Genomic DNA, 27,465 nt, shown 5'->3' with positions numbered 1-27,465 from the left:
AACGTGCCACGTTGCCCCCATTCGCCTCGACCGTTGTTGCATTAGCGTCGGTTTCACTCGATTCGTGCCAACGCGCTATCTATTTATTCCCCACCGCGGCAGCCAAGTAATCAGATGCCGTCACCCGGCATAAAAAAGAAACACAAACGAAACCCAACCCCGAATTATTCAAATCAATTGAAAAGCCAACAAAAAAAAAAGGCAGGGGAGGAAGAAAACTAACAGCCAAGTGACGACTCTCTCTCTCTTCTCCCCCTCCCGATCTGTTACGGAAGCGAAAAGGGCAAAAAAAAATATGAAAAGAAAAATGGTACACGGAACCAGGAACCGGAGCTCGAAACCCTAACCCTAGCTCCCTCCCCTGTTCTCTCTTCTCGCCTCCTCCCCCCCCTCGCCCTCTCTTCCCTCTCCTCTCCGCTCCTCTCCTCCCTTCTTTCTCTTGCCCCTCACGCTTAGAATTCTGGAACGTCGGGCTGATGCTCCTGTGTCGTGATGAAGGGTGAAGACACTGACGCCCGTTCCGATGCCGACGAGGACCCTCCCTCCGTTGGCCTCCCGGCTACCAGCTTAGATCTCTTTTCCCAGGCGCAGAAGGCGCTCTCTGTTCGATGCCCCTTCGACGGCGAGGAGTCTGCGCCTAGGGTTCCGACGCTCCCTTCGCGTTTGGCGTCTTTTCTCGCGCGCGCTTCTGAGGACCACAAGAAGCAGAAAAAGGCCGCGGGGGAGAACGCTGAGAAGCCGGCGGTGCACGGTAAGCCGCTCACTGTGTGGGATGAGACTGAAGAGTACTTCCGGCCGCTCACTCTGTCTGACGTCGACTTTCTGGTTCTGACGCTTGGGTTGGGTCCTGGTTCAGTAGCTTCCTGTCTAACCATGCCAGTTCTTGGAAATTGGGCGGAGCTTAGCGAGAAAGTTGGGGAATTGGACGCTTCTGCCCCTCGATTGGCTTTCATTTCATTGCCTGGGAAAGAGCAAGAACACTCGGAGCTTCAACCGATGGAGACAGAGAAAGTTCACGCACACGAGAATGTGCCTCTTGCTGAAGCAGATGGGAGAGCGGTTCCTGGAGACTGTGCATTATTAACTGAAGTAGAAGAAAGTGATGATACTTCGTCTTTGCATTGGCTTTTGGGTTCTAAGGAACGTTTCAATCTCACATCTGAACGCCCAAATAAGATTCGGAAGCTTTTGGGTGGAGATGCTGGTTTGGATAGGCTGCTACTGCTTCCTCATTCACATTCAGGAGCTGAAATATGTGATGTCTGTTGCACTGCAGAGAGTAGAGTGAAATCGAACAAGTTGCTTCACTGTCATTCTTGCAAGGCTTTGGTGCACCAGAAATGTTATGGGGTAAATGAGGCTTTGAACGGGCTTTGCATTTGTTCTTGGTGTAAGCATTTGGAGAAAGCAAGTAAAATTATACAGGGAAGGCCATGCTTTCTTTGTCCTAGGGAAGGCGGAGTGATGAAAGAACTAAGAATTGGTACTTCCCTTTACCCTGCTGGTTGTGGTACATTTGTACACTTGTTTTGTGCTCTTTGGACACCAGAAGTGTATGTTGAAGACACCAAAGCTATGCAACTGGTTATGAATGTTGGTGGCATAGATGATAGTCGGAGGAGGTTGGTCTGTAATTTATGCAAGGTGAAGCATGGTGTATGCGTAAGATGCAGCTATGGTAATTCTATTCTTCCATCCCTTGTCGCTCTTTATTGCTAACATATAGCTTGAATTTATGTTTGTTGCTGTTCAATGTTTAGGCTATGTTTTCTACAAGGGAGTGAATTTGTGAGTAGGAAAATAAATTTTGAGCAAAAGAATATGGAAGTTTATCCTTCATTTGTATTTCTTTGGAGGGAAAAAATCAAGAGAGAGAATTCCCTACCATCTCTTTAGGGGGAAATCAAGGGGAGAGAAATTTAAATTCAAGAATTGGTTTTGTAAAAAACATATAAAAATAAAAAGTTAAACAAAAAGTCATATTTTTATTTTTGTTTTTTTGACTTTTTTTAGCTACTGACATTTAACAGCAATTTGATTTTTTTCGTTTGATTTGGATGGAATCCAAATTATTTAAAATTAAGGAAAGAGTTCACCAACTATTTCCTCCTTTTCATTTCTGCTCAAGGAAGAGGAGGCAAAGAGTATAGGTTCATTTCCCCCAGCTATTTCCACCCAAGGAAACAAGCAACATGGGCTTGTTTTTAATCTTTCACCATTTCAGATGATATGCTTGTGCACTTTATTTAATACATTGTCTGTGATTATGCTTAGTAAATTTGATATGATTTATTATCGTTTGCCCTTTTTATTTGTTTATAAACAAGTTCTAGTATTCATTTTCCCACAATTTTTTTCATTCCATTATTACTATAGGGTTGTTGAACCTACATTATGGAGTTGCATCAACTGCTATTCACATCAGTGTTTTCCCTCTTATTAGCTTCTAAACAAGTGTTTTAGTATTCAATTTTCCACAATTGTCTACGTTCCATTATAACCACGGTATGCTAGTTGAAGCTATATTGCGGAGTTGCAAGTTATTAAGATCTATCCTGCAGCACTCTATTTGCAAGCAGCTGCATCAGCTGTACTATCATTGAGGTGGACTTTTCTTTGGACAGATAAATTCCCTGATTTGGCAGTTTGCTTAGAAATTTAACAAATACAAGGAGAAGATAGGAAGTAGGAGAGGTTTATTTGTTTTCAATCCTGTTGTGTACTAGGGAAGAAAATGGGAACAAAGTTTATTATGCTTTCACTCCTATTGTGTACCAGGGAAGAACAAAAGTGGGAGAGAAATCTTGTATTATTAAAATGATTAAAAAACCATTTTAACCATGGTGTGATTCGTGTGAATCATGCCTTCAGTGAAAAATGGGTAAGTTGGTAATTTCAGTTTCAAAACACTCCCCTTCAATGCATACACTGGTAATTTCAGTTTTGGATCACTCCCCTACCATCACATCTTCCTAGTTTTGGGATTATTTGATTGGGATAAGTTTATGGTTTTCATTCCTCTAACTTTTGTTCTCTCTCTTAATTTTTTTCCAAGCAACAAGATTTTCTTTTTAAGGCATTTCTCATACTTTTTCTCCTATTCTTTCTTTCTTTGCATTTTACTGATTAAAGCATAACTTATCATTCTCTAAAAGCCATGTTATTATTGACTAATTTTAATTTTCTATTAGATTTGTGTGTAGGAGCTAATATGATTTATTACTATCGGGTCTGCTGGGGAAGATACTTTAATTTGTTTAGACTCAGCAGGGTGCAACAGATGCTTCCAATATGGTCATGATGTAAGGAAACTGAAGGACCAAAGTGTATATTTAGCATGAACCTGTAGTCCCATTATCCAGAGTAATTTTTTGAACACGTACCAATTTGGAACCATGTGAGATTTTAAGACAGCAACAATATTTTAAACAACTGCAGTTGGAAACAGATATTTGTACAATTGAGATGATTATTGTTCAGCGCGTCTTATCTTGGTTAGCTTACTTTGTTCGGACAGTTGACTATCTCTTGAGCCACTGAAAAAAAAATCCTTTATTTGTACTCTGATACAAATTATTTGTTGGCTCAGAGATGTAGGAGTGCCCATCATTTGTTTAAAAATAAAATATGAATCCAATTAAATCACATTGAGAGTTGGGTTTGGTTTGTTTCTTTTACCAAATTGGTTCATTTGGCTTGATTGAAGCATAACAAAATTTCAGTTTGGTTTGATTGATTGTAAACCAAATTAACCAAAAAATGTTTGTTTGTAAATATAAAAGATACATGTTTGTCATTAGAATTCATTCCAAATAACACAATGTTAATAGATTTTATGTTAAAAGTTCTCAATATTACAACTTATTTTAGGATATTATTGTGATTTTTGGAACTCTCATGGACAAAGAGTTGCAATTTAAAGAAATTTATGATGTTCAGATGCATACTGGTTCAACCCAAATTGAATTATACCATATTCTTGTTTTTTCTTAAAGTTCATAAAGAGTTGCAATTATTAAATTTTAAAAAATAGGACGCTCAGCTGCATATGATTCAATTTGAACTTGACCGAACCAAATCCATAATTTTGGTGTGGTTTCAATTAAGTTTACACGCTAAGGTTTGATTTGTTCTTTTAAATCAATATAAAAAATGTTTGGTTTCAGTCCATTTTGATTTAGCTCAGGTTAGTTTTGTTTAGTAATTGCAACTATGGAGATGCATTTTATTTTATAGATGGCACGAATAGTCCTTTTTCCATACAGTTAAGATTATCTTGCTAATTAATGAAATATACAAGTTTCTTTGTTCTTCAGTTTTCTTGTTTTCCCTTTATGATAACTTATTCAGGTTTGATGCTTCAGGAACATGTCGAACGGCTTTCCATCCTATGTGTGCTAGGGAGTCAAAGAATCAGATGGAGATTTGGGGAAAATTTGAATGTGCTAATGTAAATCTTCATTGCCTCTCTTCTTTTCTGTAAACTGCCTTTTGCATTTTATTGATGTCATTCATTACTGAAACTTTTTCTTCTTCCACCTTAGGTTGAATTGCGAGCATTTTGCTCAAAACACTCCACTTTCCTGGATGCAATAAGTGTCAAAGACCCTAATAACCTCTTGATGGCTACTGATGACCATTCTATGATAGACAAGCCTTCTGCCCTTATCCCCAGTGCTAAAAAATTACCAAAATTCCAATTTACTCGCAAGAAGAGAGATAAAAATACCATGAAAAATGAAATTGCAAAGTTTACTTCTGAGAAAATAGACCAGGTAGAACCTGGTGACCAAGATGCTGTGGGAAGTAAGCTTAATCCTGAAAGTGGTCCAGCAGGTCCTACTACAGAGATGGGTTCTGTTGGGGCTATTGACAGTGAAACTATTAAGCGAAGTACTCCTGATGTTCCTGCAATACTTCGAGAGGTAGTAATTCACCAACTTACAACCCTTGTCAGGTTGCTGATATTGGTTAAGTTTGTCTCTTCATTGATATAAATCTGTTTTGGTTGGTATTTTTGGTCTCCTTGTTTCCTAAATTTTTTTAGTTATTTGTGCTTTTCTGGATTTTTTTTTTTTGTTTTTGCTGAGATATTGGCTTGATTTTTTGGTTTTCTTTTTGAACTTCCCTAAATTGATGTGACTTTGCTATTATCATTATATGTGATATATAATCAACTATGAAATGTTTTGAAAATGTGATGTAAATTGATTTAATCTGAGCGGCTCAGGAAAACTCTAAAAACCAAACTTGTTTGTATCCTGACCCAGTAATCCCTGATCCTTAATCTTAGAGATTTTGTCCAACCTAGCTTGTTTCTGGCACCTAGTTACTTAACTTTTTGCATAACTTTGGCTAACAATTGTGGTTGTCAAAGATGCAATATGGATATTAGGATCTTTTGATATATAGCTTAAATTAGGCTAAACGATTAAGATCCATTATAGGATCTTAATTGTGTTGGAATCTCAGAAACCTACAATGTTGTCCATTGTATTCTCATCACTCCTGGATAGCACCTCAATCATACCAACCGCAATGCAGTGAAATATATTTGGACTTCAAAGTTTGACATTTGTTAAAGTAGGCCATAATTTTCTTACAGAAGTACCATCTGAAAGAATCAATTACATAAGAACTTTAATACTCAAGTAGTAGAGTTTGGTTGCTATCATCTGGGTTATAGATGTTACTCAATTTGTTGCATAAAGATTTAAAATTAGTTTTTGGAGGATTATTTTTTCTCATAATCATTGCAGAAAAGAATTCCGACATATATAGACAATGAAAATGCCCGTCTCTTTAAAAAAAATGAACCAATTAATTAAGAATATTTACTTTTAAAAAATAGAAACAAAAATAACTACTATCGTACAAATCAAGTTTCTCCTAAATAAAATGATTTGGAATATGTTCCTCTGAATAGAATGATTCTGAATATCATCCACATGGAATGATTCACAATATCTTTTATCCAGATCATTTAAAAAATGATGTGGATTTCTACTCCCCCAGAACATGTACTATATTATGATGATCATTTTGAGTTTGTTCTCTAATTCTTTAAAATTTAATTTATAAAGCTTCTTTGCTAGAATGCCATTTGTTTGCTCCCTTACATACACTCCTATTATCTATTTTCTCCTTGATGAAATGACAGTCAACCTGTACATCTTTTGTTTAGTCATGATGAACAGGATTATGGTACAATTGCCTTGTTTTCTTTTTTTGTAATATAGATTCATAGGAGAGGTGCTAGGGATTTTTAATCTTTTAGAAGCCTCCCTAGTAATACATGGTGAGCTAATGCTTAAAATTCTATCTCTGTCTTGCTCCTTTAATTATATGTTGTTTTTTCTTTGTCACAATATTACCCGAATGATAGGTATAATAATCTGAAATTGACATTTTATCCTTAAAATGGTAATATTCTAACTTTGCTCCCAACTACTTTACGTAGGAAGTATCTTTGAGCTTCAAGCCCCTTAGTTTGAACTCACCTATAAATTATTTCTTTAAAGAATTGAATGCTTCATGATTATCCCCCTGTGATAATGATGTGAGCGTATGAGCCAACTAATAACTTTGTTTGCAACTGCAATATCAACTTTGCATGGCATTAGTAAATGAATTTAAACATTAGCCTCAAATACTACCCTCGATTAACCTTCTTTTCACCCATAGTGCTTCATATTAGGTTTTGTAGGTTCTAGCTGATCTGTAGCCTAGTATACTTGTCAAATGAAGAGGATCAATCAGTACATGGAATGGTACTACTTTCATACTAAGGAATCTTAGGATTCGAAGATTCTTTGTTCAAACTCACAAGAATCTGATTATTGCCTTTGATAATGATGTCATTGACATACTCTCTATGGATGATAATTTTACCATCTATAGAGTGGTTGCAAAAGAGTGTAATCCTTTTGACCAGTTACAAAAGAGCCTTTTAAGCTAACTTTTTATACCATTCTATTAAAAGATTATTTCACTCGATAGAGAGATTTTTAAATCTAGGTATGTAGCTACCTTCATTTTCAAAGCTGCAAGGAAGATCCATATAAACTTCCTTCTTCCTTCTTTTGTAGGTCACCATTTTGAAATGAGTTCTTCATATCCAATTGTGGTTGAGATTAAATCAAGATTGGATTCTAATGATAGAAGCACTCAAATTGTATTAACTTTGCCTATCGTGTTGGATCAATAGGTGAGGCTAGAGGGGGGTCAATAGTTGATCGCTTGTTCATCTATAATACTAAGACAAAAACTGTGGTTTAGAACCCTTTACTCTTACTCTATGATCTATGACTCTTTAGTGAATCACTACTCGAAAACTACAGTTTCTCTTTTTTGGATACCTTCTAAAGATGGAGAGACCTCTTATAATGTTCTCTTACAAAGGAACACTTTACACAGAGTAAAAACTAGAATAAAACAGATGAGATCACAAGAAAGCTGAGATAAAAGAGAGTATAAACGCTTTTCAATATAATTCTTGTTGTTCATTTGTTTTATATTATATATAGCCAACCTCAAAGATAATGCTTGGCTGTTGTTGTTATTAATTATTATTATTGTATTTATTCCATATTGATTCCATATTAATTATTTCATCAGCTCACCTTCATTCAGTTTTCCTAGTGCAAATTCATTTGACTACTTAAAACTTCTGTTGTTCTAGATGTACCAACTTTAATAGTAATTTAGTCGATTCAGCTTACCATTTAGGTTAACTTATATTGCTAAAGCACCTATACTAAAATTTTTTTTGTAACGATTTCATTGTAATAGAATAACCATTTTTCGGTCAACTCAACTTGCCATAAGTAGATTCAACCATTGTAACAAACTAGCCTTTTTTAGTGGGCTCAATCTTCCATCAGTCAATTACCATTTCTAAAGTCTATTTTGTGCCTAAGGGGGGTGTATTCAATCAAGAGATTGAATGACTTTCATTGACTTTTTTTTAATGATAGACTTTTGTGGAGTTGATTGATTTTTATTGACTTGTATAGAATCTCGCGTAGTTGTGAAAAGAATTCTATGGAGTTTTATAGATTTTTTTGCAAGACTTTTACAGATATTTATAAATTTTTTCATGGAAACTTGTGGATTTATGAGAAAGAAAAACTCATTTCATTATTGCCAATATGATAAACATCGCTCCACATTCGATTCGCTATTGTATTTCTCCATCAATTAGCATTTGCTCGTTGTTCTTGAGTATCAGATAATTGATCAAAGCAATCAACACCATGAACTTGTTCTTGTAAGGATGATGTAGCTTCATTATCTGGTTCAACTAGAAATTCATCATAACGACACTCCTTGCGAAGAAAATTATGCAATCTGACACAAGTCAAACTTTTTATAATAAGCATTTTATTTTAAAAAAGACCGTAAACTTTTAAAAAAATTAAAGAAAAATTAAAAAAACGGTAAACTAAAAAATCATAAACTAAAAAAAACGGTAAACTAAAAAAAATCGTAAACTTAAAAAATATGTAAAGAAAAAAACATAAACTTTAAAAAAAACTTAAATAAAAAAAACGTAAATAAAAAAACCATAAACTAAAAAACATAAAGTAAAAAACTTAAAAAAAAACCTAAACTAAAAAAACATAAATTTCAAAAAAAAATGTAAACTTTAAAAACAAAAAATAGAGAAAAGCATAAAATTCAAAATAATAATAATAATAAAGTTAAAAAAAAACATGTATAGTTAGTTTTGTAACAGAGGGTAACACACCCCTAAAGTAATCTCTATGGTAGATCGCCAACGTGATCAAGGTAGTGAAGGAATAACATCGAGAATAATGTTAAATTTGATCAAGGTGGTGGAGATTCCTTGTTGAATATGCGTCAAGTTGGACTGTGTACTATTGTATTGGTAGGCTCTAGACGGGGCTCAAAGAAATAATCAAAATCGAGGAGCGGAAAGAGAAAGGACTTATTCGTAAAAAATTAAAATGATTTGAAGTCTAGAAATCTCAAGGGTGAGGAGAAGACTTTTTATTTTATATTTAAACTTGTACCAAGTATTTTGGAGAGCTCTCATTGGTTAAAATTTATATCCAAGGAATTCTAAAAGAATCCATGAAAATCTATTAAAATTTTGGATACCAAAAGATTTTCATAGAGTTTTAAAAAGTCATGTGGTATTCAAACTCGACTTTTTAAAACTCTATAAAAATTCAATGGATTTCTATAGAGTTTATAAAAGTCTAGATTGAATACACCTAGACTTTTAAAATCCACAAAAGTCATTCAATGTAATTAAAAATCCAACATTGAATACACCCCCCTAAGTCTAGTTCTATGAATAACCCTTTGTGCAATTTCATTTAACTCTTAATGTCACCCAAAGTTAAATGCTAAGAGAATCCTCTTTCGGGATTTCTCGTACCAAAACCTTGCTTCGGTGTCTGTCGGACAACATTAAAACATAAACAAATGTTATGTATGAATCCATAATAAATAATAAACTATCATGTTAATTCTAGGTTGTTCCTAGAAGGAACACGATCCAATTGTAACATTTGGTAAGGATTGCTAAATCTTCTTTAGAACTATGTTGTGGTTGTAGTGTTAAATATACAAGAGTTCTTACATCCTTGGGGATAAAAACAAACATTATAGGAATATCAATTATCTTAGATTTGAAATAAGGAACGTAGGAACGCTTAACGGCAAAGTAATGGAGGTATTAGATTAGGAGAAGAATTAATATTTTTATTTTATAAAAGACAAAATGGGTAAGGGAGAATGCAAAGATGATAGAAAACTCAAGTTTTAAGTTATGGTACACAAGAAAGAGTAATATGAGAAATGGAGTAGGTAGTATTGTAACTATTTTGTGAAAGGATAAAATAGTAGTAGTAGATAAGAAGGGAGATAGGATTATAGTTCTTAAGATAGTAGTAGTAAAAATAACTATTAATGTAATTTAACATATATGTACCTCAAGTAAAATTAAATGAGAACATCACATATAGGTTGGGGAAGATGTGGATAAGGTAGTTTTAAAAATTTTGACAGGCAAGATAATTTTAATAGGAAGAGATCTAAATGAGCATGTAGGAGGAAAAAATATGGAATATGATAGTGTATGAGAATTATAGTTTTGGAATAAGAAATCAAGAAGGAAAAGCTATATTGGATTTCATGATAACATATGAACTTAGAATAACTAATATATTTTTTAAGAAGAGAGAAGAACACATAGTTACTCAAAAGTGGGAACAATAAGTCGTGAAAATTTACTTTCTCATGTTAGAAAGATAGATAAAAAAATATATAAAGATTGGAAGGTCAATCTTAGAGAAAACTTAACCATCCAATATAAATTAGTGGTGTTAGATATGCATCTCAAGCATAGTGTTAGTAGAAGGAAAATATGCACGAATCCAGGATGAAGTGTTGGGAGTTAAAACATGGGAATAATGTACCAAATAAAAAATCTTAGTGGTGGAATAAAGAAGTACAAACGAAATTGAAGAAAAAAAAAGAAGAGCCTATAAGTTACTATACTCTTGTAAGAATAAGAAAATTTTAAAAAGTATATAGTATTAACTACTTAGGATCTTTTTTAAAAAAGGATAAAGGGCTAATAGAGATGTTTTACATAGGATATAGACAGGATGGTTGAAATAGAGTGAATGTTAGGTGCTCTTTATGATCATAAGGTACCGCTAAAGCATAACGGGTAGTTTTATAAACATAATGGTGAAACTTGCTATGTTATATAAAGTTGAATGTTGTGTTACGAAGCGAGTACATGAGCATAAGATCAAGGTTTAAAATTTCGACTCCTGTCGAGGTTACGGTCTTAGACTACAATGATACGGTTTCGGTATTGCATCATGCCGTGCCGATACGGTTTCAGTATTTTTTTTTGTTTATATATAGTAATTATAAAATAAATATGGTTATGGTGTATATAAAAATAAATTGTATATTGATTTTGTATAAATTCTCAATTATTGAACAACTTAATATCGTTAGAAAAAATAATTAAAAATAATTTTATTTAAATAAAATTGATATATCAATAACTCGAATTAAAATGAATCTATCTATAATAATAAGTATATAATTAATATAATATATTACTCTATATATAATAATAATTATATAAATGAACTATTTATTCATTTAATTAATTATTAATTAAATAATATATATTTTAAATAGTAAAAAAATATTAAGTAAAAAATATAAAATAATAATAAAAAAAATCAGAATATAAATAATTTATTAGAATTTTTAATTTTTTAAAAAAATTTTAAAAGACTTTTTAAAAAATTTTAAATGAAAACTTAAATAATACAAAATAATAAAAAAAAATAGAATATAAATAAGAATCATTATATATTTTTTAAAATTTCTAAATGAAATTTAAACATTAAAAAAATTTCAAAATATTAATTAATAAAATTTATTAAATTTATTTTAATTTTAAATATATCTTATTAGGATAATTTAATTGGGGTTTATAAAAATCTGTTCGAAATATCGCACATCCTTAGTAATTGTTTAAATTAATTAAATAAAATAATTAATTATCGGGAAAAGAAATCACGTCCCGCGATCACTCGCGCGGGCCGTGACTGATGTCTTCGGTGGCGTCCTGCAACTCCTCCAGCGCTGCCGAGACTAGGACACCTCGTGTTGATTTTGGCTGTCCGACGGAATGGTAAAAACTGTCCGTGCCGCCCGGCACGGAACAACATTTCATTCTATGCATAAGATGATAATTGCAGATATAAGGATGTTAAAGAGGATGTACGGATATACGAGGATACACATGATAAGAAATGAAAACATTAAAGAGAAAGAGTACATCTATTGAGGCAAAGCTTCAGGAGACGCGTTTTAGATAGTATGAACATATATTTAGGGGACCAATAAATGCCCCAATTAAGCATTTTGAGATCATGACTAATACACATTAATTGAGGAAGAGGAGATCCAAGAAACTTTCATCATCAACGATAAAACAATATAAATTTATTTAAATATAAATGAGGTTATAATAGGGGATTGAGCCCAATGAAGTAGGAGGATTCATATTGTTGACCCCATTTAGGCTATGTTTACGGTAAAATGGAAAGGAGAGGGAAGATAATTTATTAGGGAAAAATCCCTAGGGATAAGGAAAGGAAGGGAAAGAGAAAATAAAAAGATTGGAGGAAAAGAAAAAAAATAAAATAGAATTGCGGTCTCACGGGTAAGTTGTCGTTGCCCACGCGAGCGACCTTGGGAGCCGCTGCATGAGCGATCTCGCATGGCCGCTATGAGGTCCGGGCCTCCTGAGAGACCTCACGGAGCCGCCTTGTGTGGCCGTTGACTACAATCGCACAGGGTCGCCTTGCGTGGTAGCCGATTGCGATCGCGTGGGGTCGCAGTCTCGGTTGGGTGAGGCTAATTGCTTAGAAATTCGGCTTTGCATAAAAAAAATGATTAACCAGGCTGGGTAACGTCGAGCCTGGGTGACCGGCCCGACCTCACGGAAGTTTCCCACTGGCCATCAGGGTAAATCGGGAAGCGCTCGCAGCGGGCAGCCAGGAGCCCAACATCCGTTAGTTGCGTGCCCCATTTGGAGGAAAAAGTCTTACAAATTTGCCCTAGCCGGGGCTCGAACCGCGGGTGCCTGGTGACAACCCGGATGCCCTGCCGCTACACCATAGCCCCGGGGGCAAAAAAATTCGACTTTGCATAGTCACTTGTGAAGGGAGGGAAATTAATTTCCATCCAATTTGGACGGAAGCAAAAATGATCGAAAATTGATCTGCTGATGGATTCATAAATCCGTCATTCCATTGGGTAAACAAAAAAAGAAAAATAATCCATCCTTTTTTTTTTGATGTAAGGGAAAGTTTTCCGCAGGTTTTGTTTCTCTCCTCTCAAGATGGTTGAGATCTAGGTTTTCACTTTGTTGCTCAACATCATGCTTAATTGGTTTGCTACACAACTGAGCTTGAACTCAGGTTAGACTTTTGACTTTGTTGAGCTTTAGGTTTGCCTCCACTTTGTGAATTTTTGTTTCTTATTCAAAGATTGCACAATCTTTGTAGATGAGACACGTGAAGGAGTAAATGCTAAGCTTGAATTTTGGAGGGAAACACTAAAAGGGAAAGGTTTTAAGCTTAGTAGATTAAAGACAGAATATATGGAATTTAAGTTTAGTAATATTAGAAGTAATGAAACAATTGTTAAGATAGGAGAGGACGAGTTGCCCGGAATCGAGAGATTTAAATATTTAGGATCATTTTTACAAAATGATGGAGGGATTGAGAGAGATGTCTTACATAGAATACAAGCAGGATGGGTGAAATGGAGGGGAGCGTCGGGTGTTTTATGTGACCGTAAAGTACCTCTTAAACTTAAAGGTAAGTTCTATAAAACCGTAGTTAGACCTGCTATGTTATATGGAGCTGAATGTTGGGCTATGACTCGAGCACATGAGCATAAGATGAGAGTTGCAGAGATGAGGATGTTAAGGTGGATGTGTGGACATACGAAGATGGACAAAATAAGGAATGAGAGCATTAGAGAGAAAGTCGGAGTTGCATCTATTGAGGACAAACTCCGAGAGACACGTTTAAGATGGTACGGACATGTACTTAGACGACCAATAAATGCTCCAGTTAGGCGATGTGAAACCATGATAAACATGCATATCAAACGAGGAAGAGGACGACCAAAAAAGACTTGGTTAGCAACAATAAAACAAGATAAAATTTATTTAAATATAGATGATAATATAATAGGAGATAGGGCTCAATGGCGTAAAAGGATTCATACAGTCGACCCCACCTAGTGGGAAAAGGCTTGGTTGTTGTTGTTGTTGTTGTATTCAAAGATTGCACAATAGGGATAAAGGCGATGGTAAAAAAGGGGGAACATGCAAGTGGTAAATTCAAGTTTTGGAATATCCTGAGATTTTTCACCACCCAAAGTCTCCTCTTGGAGAGGAGGAATGGAAAAATAAGGTTGGGATTAGAGGGAGGTAGCATCCATGGACCCCAATATGATTGAGACGTGGAAACCCTTATTTAGTTGGTGAATACCCAAATAATACCTACTTGGTTGATTCGGATAAATGGTTTTAAGGTTGGGTATGTATAAGGTCCAAAGTGGAAGATAGGAGGTAGATGGAATTGGGTTTTACAAAGTCTATGCCTTTGTAAATGTAGCCATTTGGCAGATTTCAAGGGGACACTATAGTGATCATATATAGTAGTGTATGACACATGCAGTTCCAGTGTTATAAATGGTGGTAGGCGGTGGCGGGATGGTCATTGACGATCTACCACCTCGGCCGCCTATGTAGTTGAATTTTTTTTACTATTTTTTATACATAATATTATAAATAATCACTATTCTTTATAATATTTACTTTTAATAAAATATATTAATTAAAAATCAAAATTTTATTCTAAATATTTAAAAATAAAAAATATTATATATATATTAATTAAAATTAATGAGATAATTGTATTATGCTTTAATTAAATTTATTTAAATTATCTCAATTATAGCTAGGAGTTAATTAAAATTATTAACCTAAAGTTGTTTAATTAAATCCTAGCTTACAATCTACCCGTGTACCATGTTTCAGCTGGCCGACGAGTCTGATGCGTTGTTGGGACCATGCTATGTGACGGGCGCGGAAGCGTCGCCGGACCCGTCGCATGGCTCAGGGTACGCGTCCGGACTCGTACCTAGCCAGGCGACGTGTTCAGGCGTGTTGTAGTGGCGGTTCTAGGCGTAGCGGTGGCTGCTCAAGGCATGACAGTGGTGGAAGGAGGTGAGTTCTTGTCTAAAACACTGCCTCAAAGGTGGTGCGGTTGATGCTCGCGTCTAGCCTAGGTGGCCGCCTCAACCGTCATTTAGAACACTGTGTAATTCGCATGCATAGGTAAAAAACCTTATTTAATCCATTAAAACCAATTTAAATTTAACCACATTCACGCAACCTTAAGTTAGGATTTAATAACTTGTAACTTTACATACTTACGTTAGACACTTATTTTACTAGTGGTAAATACTTTAGATACTACTACTGGTTATATGCCTCCACATATATCACATGAGATATACAATGAGTCAGACATTATGCAGCCTGCTTATGCTTTTGAAATTTTGAGACAAAAATTTGGGTATGTTTATAAAAAAAAGTGATTAGGAAATCAAACTTGAGAACTTTTGAGGGCATTCTATTATGAGATAAGTAGCTATTAGAATGCATTAACCCCAAGGATATTCTATAACTGCATAGTTAACCATTAAAGCTTGTGATTTTTTCCTTATGCACTGAATCTTATAAATCTGTTGTTGTTCTTAGATAGGTTCTCAAACCTAACAACCTTGTGAAGAAAAGTTTTTTTTTAAGAAATGTGAAAATTGCGATAGAAATAAACATGACAAAGGAGTTTGAATGCAATGGACCAGAAGCTTCCTGGGTGTGGCCAGTTAGCTGGTCATTGTGTATTGCAGATTGTATAATGCAGCTCAAGTTTGCCTTCCAAGGAAGATTATTATTATTATTATTTTTATGCAATGACTTGCTCTGGCAGCATGTCCAAGTTAGAACAATCAGTTGTTCTGTCCAAAATGGCACATGGAAATTGCCTTGCATACAAACATCATACATGTGAGATTGAGATGACGCATTATGTTGTAACATTGCTGTTAGTATACAATTGTAACTGTTTTCTTGTTCAGGCGATGACCCGCGTAAGCAATATGCAAACTTCTACCAAATTAATTAGGAACCCATGTATAATGATTAGACCAGAATTCAAAATTTCTTTGCAATATGGGTGGGAGGCAGGGGTTGTAAAAAACATGGGATCTAAAATCATTCTTCTTAATTTTGCAATTTCCATTGAATTATATAATATACTCGTACTCTTTTCTATTTACAGCTAATTGTTCTTGGCAAAATCAGTGCTGAAGATGTTGCATCAGAGATGGGCATCTCATTAGGTTCCTTGCAAGCAGCACTTGTTGTATGTTAACAATTTTTTTTTTTTTTAAAAATCTCTTTGTAGTACTTTTTTGATAGAGAGAATTTCTGTACGGCAGGGGGAAACAACATCCTTTTCACCTGGTTTAAAGTTGAAAATAATCAAATGGCTTCAGAATTCTATACATGTCTCAGCTTTGCAACCTTCAAAACTCAGAAATAGCCTTCCAGCATCATCTGAGTATAAAGTCACAAAGGTTGATAGCTTAAATTCTGTCAAAGAGAAGGATTATGAGAACAGATTAGTTGGTGCTAAAGTCACAAGTATTGAGTTGTCAGATGCTGTTCTTGTTAAGTCACTATCACCATGGAGAACAACAAAAAGCCAGATGACGGTAAAGAATAATGATAAGACACCCATACTCCCTTCTGTTTTGGAAAATAGTAATGGGAATATAGATGGTGTTCCGCTTGTCATCAACGAAGACATTAGTGGAAAGAAATCTTCTAATTTAATTGAGGCAATGCCAAATGACCAAAACCTTTCAGAGATGGTAATTATTCTATTAAAGAGTTGCAATATTTTGTATTTTTTCTAGAGTGACTCGACACTTGATTCTTGTTTAACAAATGCAATTTTTGTGTGATCCTATGTTCCCTATTTTACCTAGGCAATGGTCACACTCAATCCTTGCTTTTTTATGAGGTGTTAAACATTTGTAGTAGTGGAGTGGTTTTAAATTGGTTGAATTATGATTTTGTGCTTTCTAAGTATTTACTTTGTTGATCCATGTCTAGGGTAGGACCCAAATCCTGTCATTTTAGAAACCAAATCAAAGGGGGTTTGGTTTAATTTTTTAACACACCTCATCGTTGCTGTTGGTATACTAATAATAGTGGAGCTGTTGCTTCTGAATACCATTATCATGTGAGGTTTTATGTTTGTTGGTCACTGCATGCCGTACGTGGAATCTGGAAAGGATGCACATATCAATTGGACTATTTATGAGATAATGATGCTTAATAGCCATGTACTTGATAGTTTGATTTGTTGAAATGAAGAAAAACTTAGATTATGCAAAATAATGACTTATTGGCTAGTCAGTATTCAGTTTTCTCCTTCGGAGTAAAATCTTGGGTTTTTTGGTTGTTAACGAGTTTATTAATTGCTTTGCATTCCCAAAGATGTGTATCGTATAATATTGATTTCTGATCTTATTGGAGTAAAATAGTAGTTCAGTTTTTTTTATGATTCCCATACACTAATTATTTTATGCTTCTTTGCTCAAAGAAGGGAGGTAGTACTTATATATGCTTAACACTAGCAACTATTGGAATATGCCAAAATGTATTAACAAATAGGAGATGGTGCTTTTTATGACTTTATGATTAATATACTGTTTTTTTTTTCTGACTCACTGACTAAATACTTAAAATCTTAGATCTGAGTAACTACTCTAAAGGGTAACAAGAAATGTGCAGTACTTTTTTTATTTTCCATTGATTTGCTGGAAACATTTTGTAATTAAAATATCATGTTTTGTAGAATTGTATATCATGTCCAGTGACTGTGTTTTTGACCTGCATCATGATTTTATACTGTTAATATTCAAATTCATTCTAGTGGTGAATACTTCTTCAAAATACTAAAAAAAAGCAGCCCAGTGCACGAAACTCTCGTCAATGAGGGGTCGCGGGGAAAGGTCGGACCACATTGGGTCTATTGTACGTAACCTTACCTTGCAGTTGTTTCGTGACTTGAACCCGTGATCTCAAGGTCATATGGCAACAACTTTACCATTCCGCCAATGCTTCCCTTCTACTTTTTCAAAATACTAGATGACTGAAATAGCGGCCTCTATTTGTTGTGACCATTTTTCAACTTTAAATTTGCTTACTCAAATTCTTTTAGCATTTGATGAGTGAGGCTAATTTGTCTTTTATGCAATAAAATTCAACTGAGTTTCTCTTTCTTAATGAGTTATTTATGATTAGATTCATGGTCTTATCTCATACTTCCTAGCAGATTACCGAAGACACTCTTAGGAATGACGATTCTAATGCTTTTTACCCAGTTTATGGGCCTGAAGGTAGGTTATTCTGTTAATTTTTTATCCCTGAATTCTCCTTGTTGTGTTCTTTTATTTCATGGCTCATGTTGGATATGATATTTGAAAGAAATTGTGTCGAGGCATGATTATAGTTGTGTTGTTTGGACTTCATGTTTTTTTTGTTCATCTTTAAAACTCACTGGACACATTTGACATGGTATCCACTCGACAACAAGATTGCATCAGATGTGGTTTCGAAATTTGTCTTGATCCTTTGGGATAAGAGTCACCTGAGTTATATCAATTATGTATTATGGGTTTGGTTGCACATTGGGTATTTTATTCTCCGAGTACATAACAAAATTTTATATATGGTGTGATGTGCTCTGCTAGGCAATACAATAAATATGGTATTTTTTCTCCCAACAAGGATTTTCTCTCTCTAAAGTATAAACAAGGATTTTCTCTCTAAAGTACAAACAAATCTTTTTCTCTTTCAATAGGGTGTCAAGTTAGTCCATCTCATGTGATGAGTGGGATAAGATCACAAATATGATACCTGTTTTATTGAATTTGTTTTTATTAAAACGATAAAGAAGTTGCTTAGAAAATATTATATTTGGCAAAAGGGGAAGATCATTTTTTTTCTTAGGATTGTGCTGATGGGTGCTGCAATAACACTTAGTACGCTTTGGCACATTGCAATACACATTAAGATGAATTAGTATTAAGTTGGGATAAGATTAATGAAATGAAGACTACGAACTTCATTTCCTTCCTTCTCTACCCCCCCAACACACACACAAAAATGGAAATTCAAACATCACTCAAGATTTCGAACCTACACTATTCTAGTATCCTCATTGTCTTGTGTAAAAACTAGAACTTTAGTTTCCTCTTTGGCCACACTTTACTTTCCTCATTGGCCACGAGACATGCATACCCTACTGGGTGTTTGTCCAGGTGGCTATGCTAATCACTAATCCCAGTTGAGGAGAACAAGGAGGCAAAGAGGAGAACAAGGAGTTGCGTACTACATTGAAGCTTCGCCACATCGGGACTACATGAAGGAAGACACATAGCATCAGGATTGTGTCACTGAAGACTCAAATAGTGTCAGGATTCCACGTCAAAAACTCACAGCGTTGGGACTATGTCGTTGAAGACGAGCTGCGTTGAGACTACCTTGTTGAAACCCTAGCCTTCATTGCCCATGGAGGAATGAAGGTCTTTGTCAGTTGCCTGCACCACTCATGGAGGTGGAAATCATCATTTAAGGAGCCATTGAGGAATGAAGAGAGTATAACATCTCGAGTGTTTTCACATGAAGTGGGTAGAACAACAAATTTTGCCAATGCTCCGATTAGCATGGAAAAGTTTTAAAAACTGTGGATAATATCAAACTTTCTTACTCAATCTTTATCCTGAGATTAATTCCTCTTCTCAAGAGTACATACTGCAACCCTAACTTTCTTATTCCTTCTGTGACCTCACATGTCACTTTAGCTTCCCAAATTTTTGAATTTTGTAGTGATTTCAGTAGTTTGAGGAGGGATTTAAGAGGATTATATTAATCCTTTTGAAGATTATTGTAAACTTAAATTTTGAGAATTGCATCTTGAAAGTTTCTTGGCTGCCTTGGTTATATCGTGTCTTTGTCATCTTAGGCGAGTTCATTTTCAATTTTTTTGTTTTTTTTGTGTTTTATGTAATAGGCTAGACATAAATAGTATCAATTCTTGAGTTCTAGTGGAGATCTTCAGATTATTAGCTGACAGTTTTCTGCATGGTTTAAAATTTTAATTCTGAGCTGCATATCTGTCCCCAAGCAAAATTAATTTGTTTTGGTGCTGTTTAGACATGCTGACAGTGGTGCTGATCAACACCAAAGAAGAACAACTACCTTTGGCTCCCTCTTCACTGCCGAACCCTAGCAGTATGAGAGGGGATGAGAAACCTGGAGTTTTACCATAGTTGTTGCCATTGAAATCACCTTAGAAATCCCTGCTAGATGCTATTCATTGAAGAGCCCAGACATGCGTTTCTGTGCCAGAGCAGATTGAGATGTCTTGCCTGATTCAGGCGAAAGAGTGTGAGATTTAAAATCATGATTGTGTCTTGGTTTTATCCTTCATGGGGTGTTTGCTCTTTGGGTATTATTTTAAGGTCTTACATATCTGTTGTAGTAGTTCTCTCTTGGACATTACAACACAAAACACAACACAATATCTTCTCTTAATTCTCTACTTAGAATAATATATTGAATATGTGGGTTGCATTTGGAGTATATGCGATGTAGGTAGGCAAATATGGGAGCTGGTCCAGTTGGATATGCATTTGAGTCAATATACGAGTCCAATAAAGTTTATTCTTTAATCTAGTCAAATAAGAAATTCTTTGGCCATACCATCGTTTACACTAATTCAATAAGAGTGAGAGGAATATGATGATAGGAATTTAGTTTTGAGAATGATGGTGTTTTGTCACATAAATTTATTATAAAGAGGAGCAACACTTGTGAAGGTCTTTGTATGAACAATTTATATTTTGATAATTGTTAGAAACTCAATGTTTGGTAAATGCTTTTTTATATATTAGTGTATAAAAATATATATACTGCTTTGGTTTATATTTGATATAATTGGCGCAATGATAAAGTTGTTGCCGTGTGACTTAGAGGTCACGATTTGAATCTCAGAAGCAGTCTCTCGCAAAGTAGGGTAAGGCTAGGGCTGAACCGAACGTTCGTGAATAAGCTTGGTGGTTAGCTTGGTAAGAGCTTGTTTATGTTCATTCAATATACACAAGATCAATTAAATGAACAAGCTTGAACAACTCGTTTAACTAAACGAACAAGCTTAAATATATGTGTTCAGCTTGTTAACGTTCGTGAACTTGTTTGTGAACCATGTTCATCAATAAAACTCATATCAACTTGTTAAATAAATAAAAAACTTTCAAAATGAACAAACAAACTTGTATTATTAAGCTCAATAACTAATCAAAGAAGTTTAAAATGTAAAGTTTCAAATAATCAAACAAGCTTGAATTGAAAGCTTGATAATATCTAAATGAACCAAGCTCAAACAAGCTCAAACCAAGGTCAAGCTCATAAAATAGAAATCAAACAAGCTTGAACGATCATTTTAACGGCTTGGTTCATTTTAGGCTCGACTTGACTTGGTTGCCTTATCAAACAAGCTTGAACACTACAAAGCTTGGCTTGGTTTGACTTGTTTACGATCATAAGGCTGTGTATAATAGATCCTTGCCCAAGACCCGCATTGGCGGGAGCTTCGTGCACCGGGCTTCCCTTTATGTGATTGATGTAAAATTTCTTGCATATTTACACATGTCCGGGTTTAATTTGAATGTGGTTGTCACTCTAATTAATTTTTCATGTTAATATGTATTACCTATTTATCTATATGCCTTATAATGTGGTTCAGTTTAGCATAAACATTTTGTTAAAGTTTATTTTGAAAGCTCCATCTATTATGGAAAATATTAATAGTTGTATGCTAAAATATGAACAGAAATATCCTCACAGTTGACTTTTCAAATTGTTTTTGTCAAGGACAACTTATAAAATACAAACAGCCAGATTGTTCAGACATGAATTTTATATTATGCAACATACTGAATCTCTGACTGTATATCATCATCACCAACAGGAAACCCATTAAGAGTAGATTCCAATAATTTGTCCTATGGAGAGTGCAATTCAGATGATGTTGAGGTGAAAGTAACTGGACTTCATAACAATGACAAACAAGCTGAGGATGCTAATGCCATCTGTGAAAATAAGCAACAACAGGAGTATAGTTCTTCAAAAGAGTTTAATAATGAAGTTGATGCAGCACTTTCTTATAAATTTCATTTCGAGTAAGTATTTTTTTTTAATAACCCAAAACCTGTTTCTTGTTTCCTACAGGGTATTTATTTTATGTTGCTTCTATCATTTGTGAATTTGTTTTTTCTTGTCGTTGTTAAGTTGAACAAATCTTTTTTAAACCAATAGGATAATAATTAGTATATTTGTATTTTAAAATTTTAATTTATTCAAGTTTATTAATTTTTGTGCAGAAATGGTGCTCTTGGTTCTATTTCGGATATCCATCCTTTGATCAATGTGAAGATGTTGCATTTGCAGAACTTATTCAAGAAAACTCCTGGAGATCCAACATATGATGGTAAATTCTATGTCAACAAATGGTTTAACTAGACCTGTTCCTTTATGTTATACCAATATATGTAGTTGAAAACATTTTTGTGTACTGATAACAGTGAATTCATGTCCTCAATGCATCAAACAAGGCTTGCCTTGTTCTTGCACGGATACAAAATGTTCGTTGGGTGGAGCAAAGTTTGATCAAACTTCTAAAGTTAAGAATGTGGGCCTCTTGGAACTTTCCCCGCAGGATGAAGTGGAGGAAGAAATAGTTTACGCACAATCTAAGCTACTTGATATTGCCATGACAATTAAGCATAAATATGGTGAAGCAGCTTTTTTGCCCCCCCAAACCTGCCTTATAGCTGTTAGAATAGTATTGGTGATTGGCCATTAATTTATTTGAGATTGTATACATTCTGAATTTTCTTTTGTACCGTGCAGATGATTTATTGTGGAGGATAGTTAAGAACCTTCCTCGTGAGCTAAATGAATCAAGCAAACGAAAATGGGATCTAATCCTTGTTAATCAGTTTTTTCGCGAAGTTAAAGAAGCAAAAAAGCGAGGGAGAAAAGAGAAAAAGTACAAAGAAGCTCAGGCTGTACTCGCTGCTGCTGCTGAAGCAGCAGCCATTTCATCAAGAAACTCATCATTAAGGAAAGACACCAATGATGAGATCATGGCAGCTACTCAAGAGGTGAAGATTTAATTCTACTATTGCATTATTTTTCATGCATACGAGCTTGTTCCTTCATTTTCTTTGTTTCCTTGTTTATAGGCTTCCGCAAAATTAAAGCTTGCAACTGGGGGAGCTGGGTTACCATCAGTGCGTCGGCCAAAGGAGGCGTTGAGATCATCTGTTCCAAAATTAACCTCAGATAAGCAGTCTATGATTTTCCAGATGCCTGAATTTTTAAAAGACAATGTATTGTCTTGTGAAATATGCATGCGAACTGAGACAATACTGAAGCGTATCTTCGTTTGTTCAAGATGCAAGGTAAATTTCATCTCTACTTTTGATAGCTTTCAATATCATATTATTAAGACTGGTACATCTTGCAGGTTCCTGTTCATTTAGATTGCTATCGTAGGATATCTGAAATTCCAGTTGGTCCATGGAAATGTGAGCGGTGTGAGGAAATGCCACTGTTATCTACCAGCCCTAAAAATGGAGCTAATGCCAATGATAGATATGCTACAGGTCAGTGTGGCGTATGTGGCATTCGAAGTGGTGCTATGAGAAAGTCAGCAGATGGACGGTGGGTTCATGCCTTCTGTGCGGAGGTAATTACTTATCCTTTTATAATAATTAATATTGTAATAGTTCTCTTTGGTTTATTTGTATTACCTTGTCTAATGTAAGGAAATGTATTTGCTAGTGGTTGTTGGAGACAAGTTTTAAGAGAGGACAAGAAGAACCAATACAAGGCTTGGTAATCTTTTGTCGCTATAATATAGATGTTAACATGTCCATTTTATCTTAAATCCATTTTGTGTCAAACTAATTTTAGCATACGATTCCCATATAACTTTTTTTTGGTATCCTATTGCTCATCAAAAGTATAATATTTCTTGAACATTTGTTGTTTGCAGGAGAGTATTTCCAAGGGGAAGGACAATTGCTCTATATGCCATCTCAATATTGGTGCATGCCTAACGGTCTGTCTTTTTCTGTAGTATAATGGAGCATCTTAGAGGTCTAAAAAGTACAACCATTTGTTGACTATGTTTCTTCCTTCCTAATGCAGTGCAGCTATGGAAATTGTAAGAGTCATTTTCATCCTTTTTGTGCTAGTAATGCTGGGTTTTATATGAATGCCAAGGTTACTGGCAGCACCACACAACACAAGGCCTATTGTGGCAAACATAGTGTAGAACAGAGAGAGGTAATATAATTCTGCATTGTATTTTGTCCATGCCTTTCTTTAACTTGAATAATTTTTTATTTTTTTCTTGTTATTTCCTACTAATATAATTTTCATAAAGTGTTCAATAATTAAAATCATAAGGTATGGATAAATCCCTTAATTGTTTTGTGAAATCTATTATAGCAATATATGGAAAAGGGAAAGAAAATATAAGAAAACCCTGAGAAAATGCATAATCTTCCTTTATAAATATCTCTTGTTCATTGTATTCACCTTTAAACCAAATTTGTTGTTGTATCTCAATGCAGTCTGGTTGTTTTACAGGCAGACAACCGGCAATGTGGAGTCGAGGATCTTAAGAACTTAAAACAAATAAGGGTGAGTCCGTTCTTGGTCTTCAAGTTGGAGCTAAAGAGTTCTTTTTTATTGCTTTTAATACATAGTCAAAGATCGATATTACTCTTAGTTTTAATGCTTCAGTTCCATCTATCTTGAAATGTTTCCGGGACAATTTATATGTTTTAGTTTCTCAGAGAACACTAATGTTTTTGATGTTCTCTTTGAAATATTTATTTGACGAATCCCAATCTTTATTTGAATTTAATTGTTGACCGACGGTAGTAGAAGCTGCAAAGCGTCACGAATTCAAACTAAAGATAATACTGTAGAATAATCTTATATTGTAAGATGCAATATTAGTTGCATTTCTAGACAGGATGCAACCATGTGGTCAAAGTTTTGTCGACTCTTATTCTGATGGAAACCTGGTTGACGTTTATGTTGTAGTTATTCTTCTCTGATTCATATGGTGGTTGTATGAATGTACACATATTATCTTGTCATCAAGTATCTCAATAGTCATTTTAGGCTCCATTTATTTCACTAGAAAATATTTTTTCAAGAAAATAGTGTTTGGATTTTCTAATGTTTAGTATAATAGAAAATCATGATCAACAGAAATTTTTCTGGTAAATTGAGAATATAAGTTTTTTTTTTTGAGGAAAATGATTTTTTTTGAGAAATACTGAAAAATCATTATCCTTAAAATACAGGTATTAAAAAAATATGAAAAATATTTTCGGTTAAACAAATAGAACCTTAATTTTTCTATGTTCTTCCTGAAACATGGCTATGGTCTTGACATCTACTTTTATTGTTTTTACTAACTCTTTGTATCGTTTATTAGTCTAAGACTACAAGGTATTGAGCACTTTTGCAATTTGAAATTTGAAATTTGACGTGAATATCAGATATACAAGCATGTAGGTCATTTTATTTCTTTCTTTCACTTCTAAAATTTGACTGTTCTTTAGTTCTCTTTTACTCTAGTACATCTCCCTTTAGTTTGATTAACAATGATATAAAATAAATGGTGGCGTTATATATGGTCTTGCTTTTTAAGTTACTAATTTGTGGTTTTTAATAAATGAAAGGCAAAGATCATCTGAATTGTGATATTGATGGTGCAACTAAATTAATTCTCTAGATATAATGTTGTTCTCTTGAGGACAACTATGCATATGCTTACAAAATCTTAATTTTGTAAGCTGGGTTCATTTAAGAAGACAGAATAAGAGGCACTCATAAGCAGCAGTTTTTAAATTTTGATTAAACATGTTCGTCTCTATTCGGCTACATACCTTAGCTATTAGACATTGAGTTAGGGAAAAAAAAAATGCTGCATGTGGCTATCCTAATTAAGGTTCTTATGGCAGGTTGAATTGGAAAAAGTACGTCTTCTTTGTGAAAGAATTATAAAAAGAGAAAAGTTAAAGGTACCTATCTTTGTTGATATCTGTTGTTTGATTTTTTTTTCTTTTGTTGTTTCTCTAAAACATGTTTCTTTTGTTTTTTTTTTTCTGATTGTCTTTTTTGCAATAGCAGAATGCCATGTTGACTTATATCTTTTTATTAAGATGCATTAACGAGAATAACAAAGAATAATGATGGCTTAGGGTCCTCTATTCAATTCATCTTGTTTATTTGGATAGAATGAAAAGGAATAAATTATCAGTGTTTTGTACTTATAGATGGTTGAACTTTCTTTTCCTCCACTTTAATCTTTTTTGGGAGGAAATAAAATAGAAGAATTTGATGGAGCTAAATCGCTTTTCTCACTCTACTTTCTTTCAAAATGGATATTTTTTTCTTTTGTTTTCATCCCAGCAAACATGGGCTTTAAATGAGCTGATCCAAGCTTCAGCTCAAGTTTATTAATTTTTCTTATTGAGATTATTTGAGTTTAGTTATCAAAAACCTTATCAAGTTCAAGCCAAACTCCTGCCCTTTACTGAGCTCAACTAGAGATATTATTGTTCTTATAATTTAGTTAAAATATTAACCAAGTAACTGAAACATATTATTTTTAAAAATTTGCAACATGTTAGTGGCAATATATGAAATAAAATTTACAAGATAATAGACACAAATAATATCATAAATGTACATGCTTATACATTTGATTTTTTTTAAAGAAATAAGATAATAATCATGATTTACACAAGGTAATAAATAAGTTTGTCTCGAAATTGTTCACTAGCTTTTTCATTGTTGCTGATAACCCTCACCCTGGGGGGCCTTCATGAACCTTAGCATGCTGAGATTATTAATATTCTTGTTTATTTTTGATGTCTTTTAATATCACATCAAATGAACAAAAGCCAACACTAATTGAATATTAAGTTTGTTTACACATTCCATCCACTTACAGTCCTAAGCAAATAACAATAACAGTTCAAGAAAGAGAGAAGGGAGGCATATTTTTGTGGAAAATAAATGAGATTAATGTTTCTACATCTACAAGCAGTACCAGAGGGAGTTTTTTTTTCATCATTTTACTTTGACGGAGAGGTAGACATCGGGAAAGACATGAAAAGTAACATTAATTCTATAAAAGGTGAAATTTTATAAGAGAGATAACCTTTTTACCTTTAAAGTCGTGCAATCAATAGATAAAATGGATGAACTAAAAGTAATGCTGCTGTTGAAGTGAGGAATATAGTGGTACTTCATGTAGGAAAGCGGAGGGGAAGAACTATAACCATTATTTTTTTTTTATAAAACGACATTTACTTTTATTGCTGATCTTCTTGGTTTAGTAGGGGCCTATTTTTTATTAATAAGTTGCTCTTTTGTGTGTTTATAAAACTCTAGGTTTTCTCCCCTTTGTTCTCTTATTGCTCAAGCTTGGCAAGTTATTCTTATTGGCTTGAGTTTGCTCTAGTGCCTTGATCCTAGTTTGGTATTTACCTGCTAGGGTTTTTGTTGGATGTTGAGGTGATGACACTAGTAGGAACTGGTCTTGTGAGGCATCACAGAAGGGGCGTTGGCAAGAATTGTGAAGGGAGTAGAAGTGTGCCTCTGTTTTTGTCCTGTTATCATTGATAGGAGAGAATGTTCAA

General features: G+C 34.3%; 1 protein-coding gene across 2 annotated transcripts; it reads left to right on the top strand.

Annotated features, from left to right (window-relative positions):
• Positions 1-188: 188 nt before the first annotated feature.
• Positions 189-27,465, top strand: LOC121985265. 2 transcript variants are annotated; one of them, XM_042538605.1, is made up of 18 exons: positions 190-1,678; positions 4,365-4,450; positions 4,545-4,925; positions 15,933-16,016; positions 16,093-16,527; positions 18,000-18,063; positions 21,699-21,909; positions 22,111-22,217; positions 22,312-22,521; positions 22,640-22,893; positions 22,975-23,193; positions 23,259-23,480; positions 23,576-23,629; positions 23,790-23,855; positions 23,945-24,082; positions 24,389-24,442; positions 25,780-25,839; positions 27,321-27,465. In XM_042538605.1, exons 1-18 carry the CDS (start codon positions 493-495, stop codon positions 27,342-27,344), a joined length of 3,855 nt encoding a protein of 1,284 aa, XP_042394539.1. In that variant the 5' UTR covers positions 190-492; the 3' UTR covers positions 27,345-27,465. The 2 variants fall into 2 exon arrangements, 1 of the variants encoding a protein (XP_042394539.1); XR_006113107.1 differs by lacking the exons at positions 25,780-25,839; positions 27,321-27,465 and having other exon boundaries at positions 189-1,678; positions 23,950-24,082.

This window comes from Zingiber officinale, chromosome 5B, assembly GCF_018446385.1.
Source record: "Zingiber officinale cultivar Zhangliang chromosome 5B, Zo_v1.1, whole genome shotgun sequence".
Lineage (NCBI taxonomy): Eukaryota > Viridiplantae > Streptophyta > Magnoliopsida > Zingiberales > Zingiberaceae > Zingiber > Zingiber officinale.
The sequence above is the reverse complement of the archived record's forward strand: the minus strand, read 5'-3'. Positions and strand labels throughout refer to the sequence as shown.

What these genes read in the sequence shown, in the direction of transcription:
- LOC121985265 (XM_042538605.1), top strand. Translation starts at nt 493, where the DNA reads ATGAAGGGTGAAGACACTGACGCCCGTTCCGATGCCGACGAGGACCCT. An exon ending in CCTTGCAAGCAGCACTTGTT is followed by an intron (nt 16,017 to 16,092) that starts GTATGTTAACAA and finishes TCTGTACGGCAG; the next exon opens with GGGGAAACAACATCCTTTTC. An exon ending in CCCAGTTTATGGGCCTGAAG is followed by an intron (nt 18,064 to 21,698) that starts GTAGGTTATTCT and finishes CATCACCAACAG; the next exon opens with GAAACCCATTAAGAGTAGAT.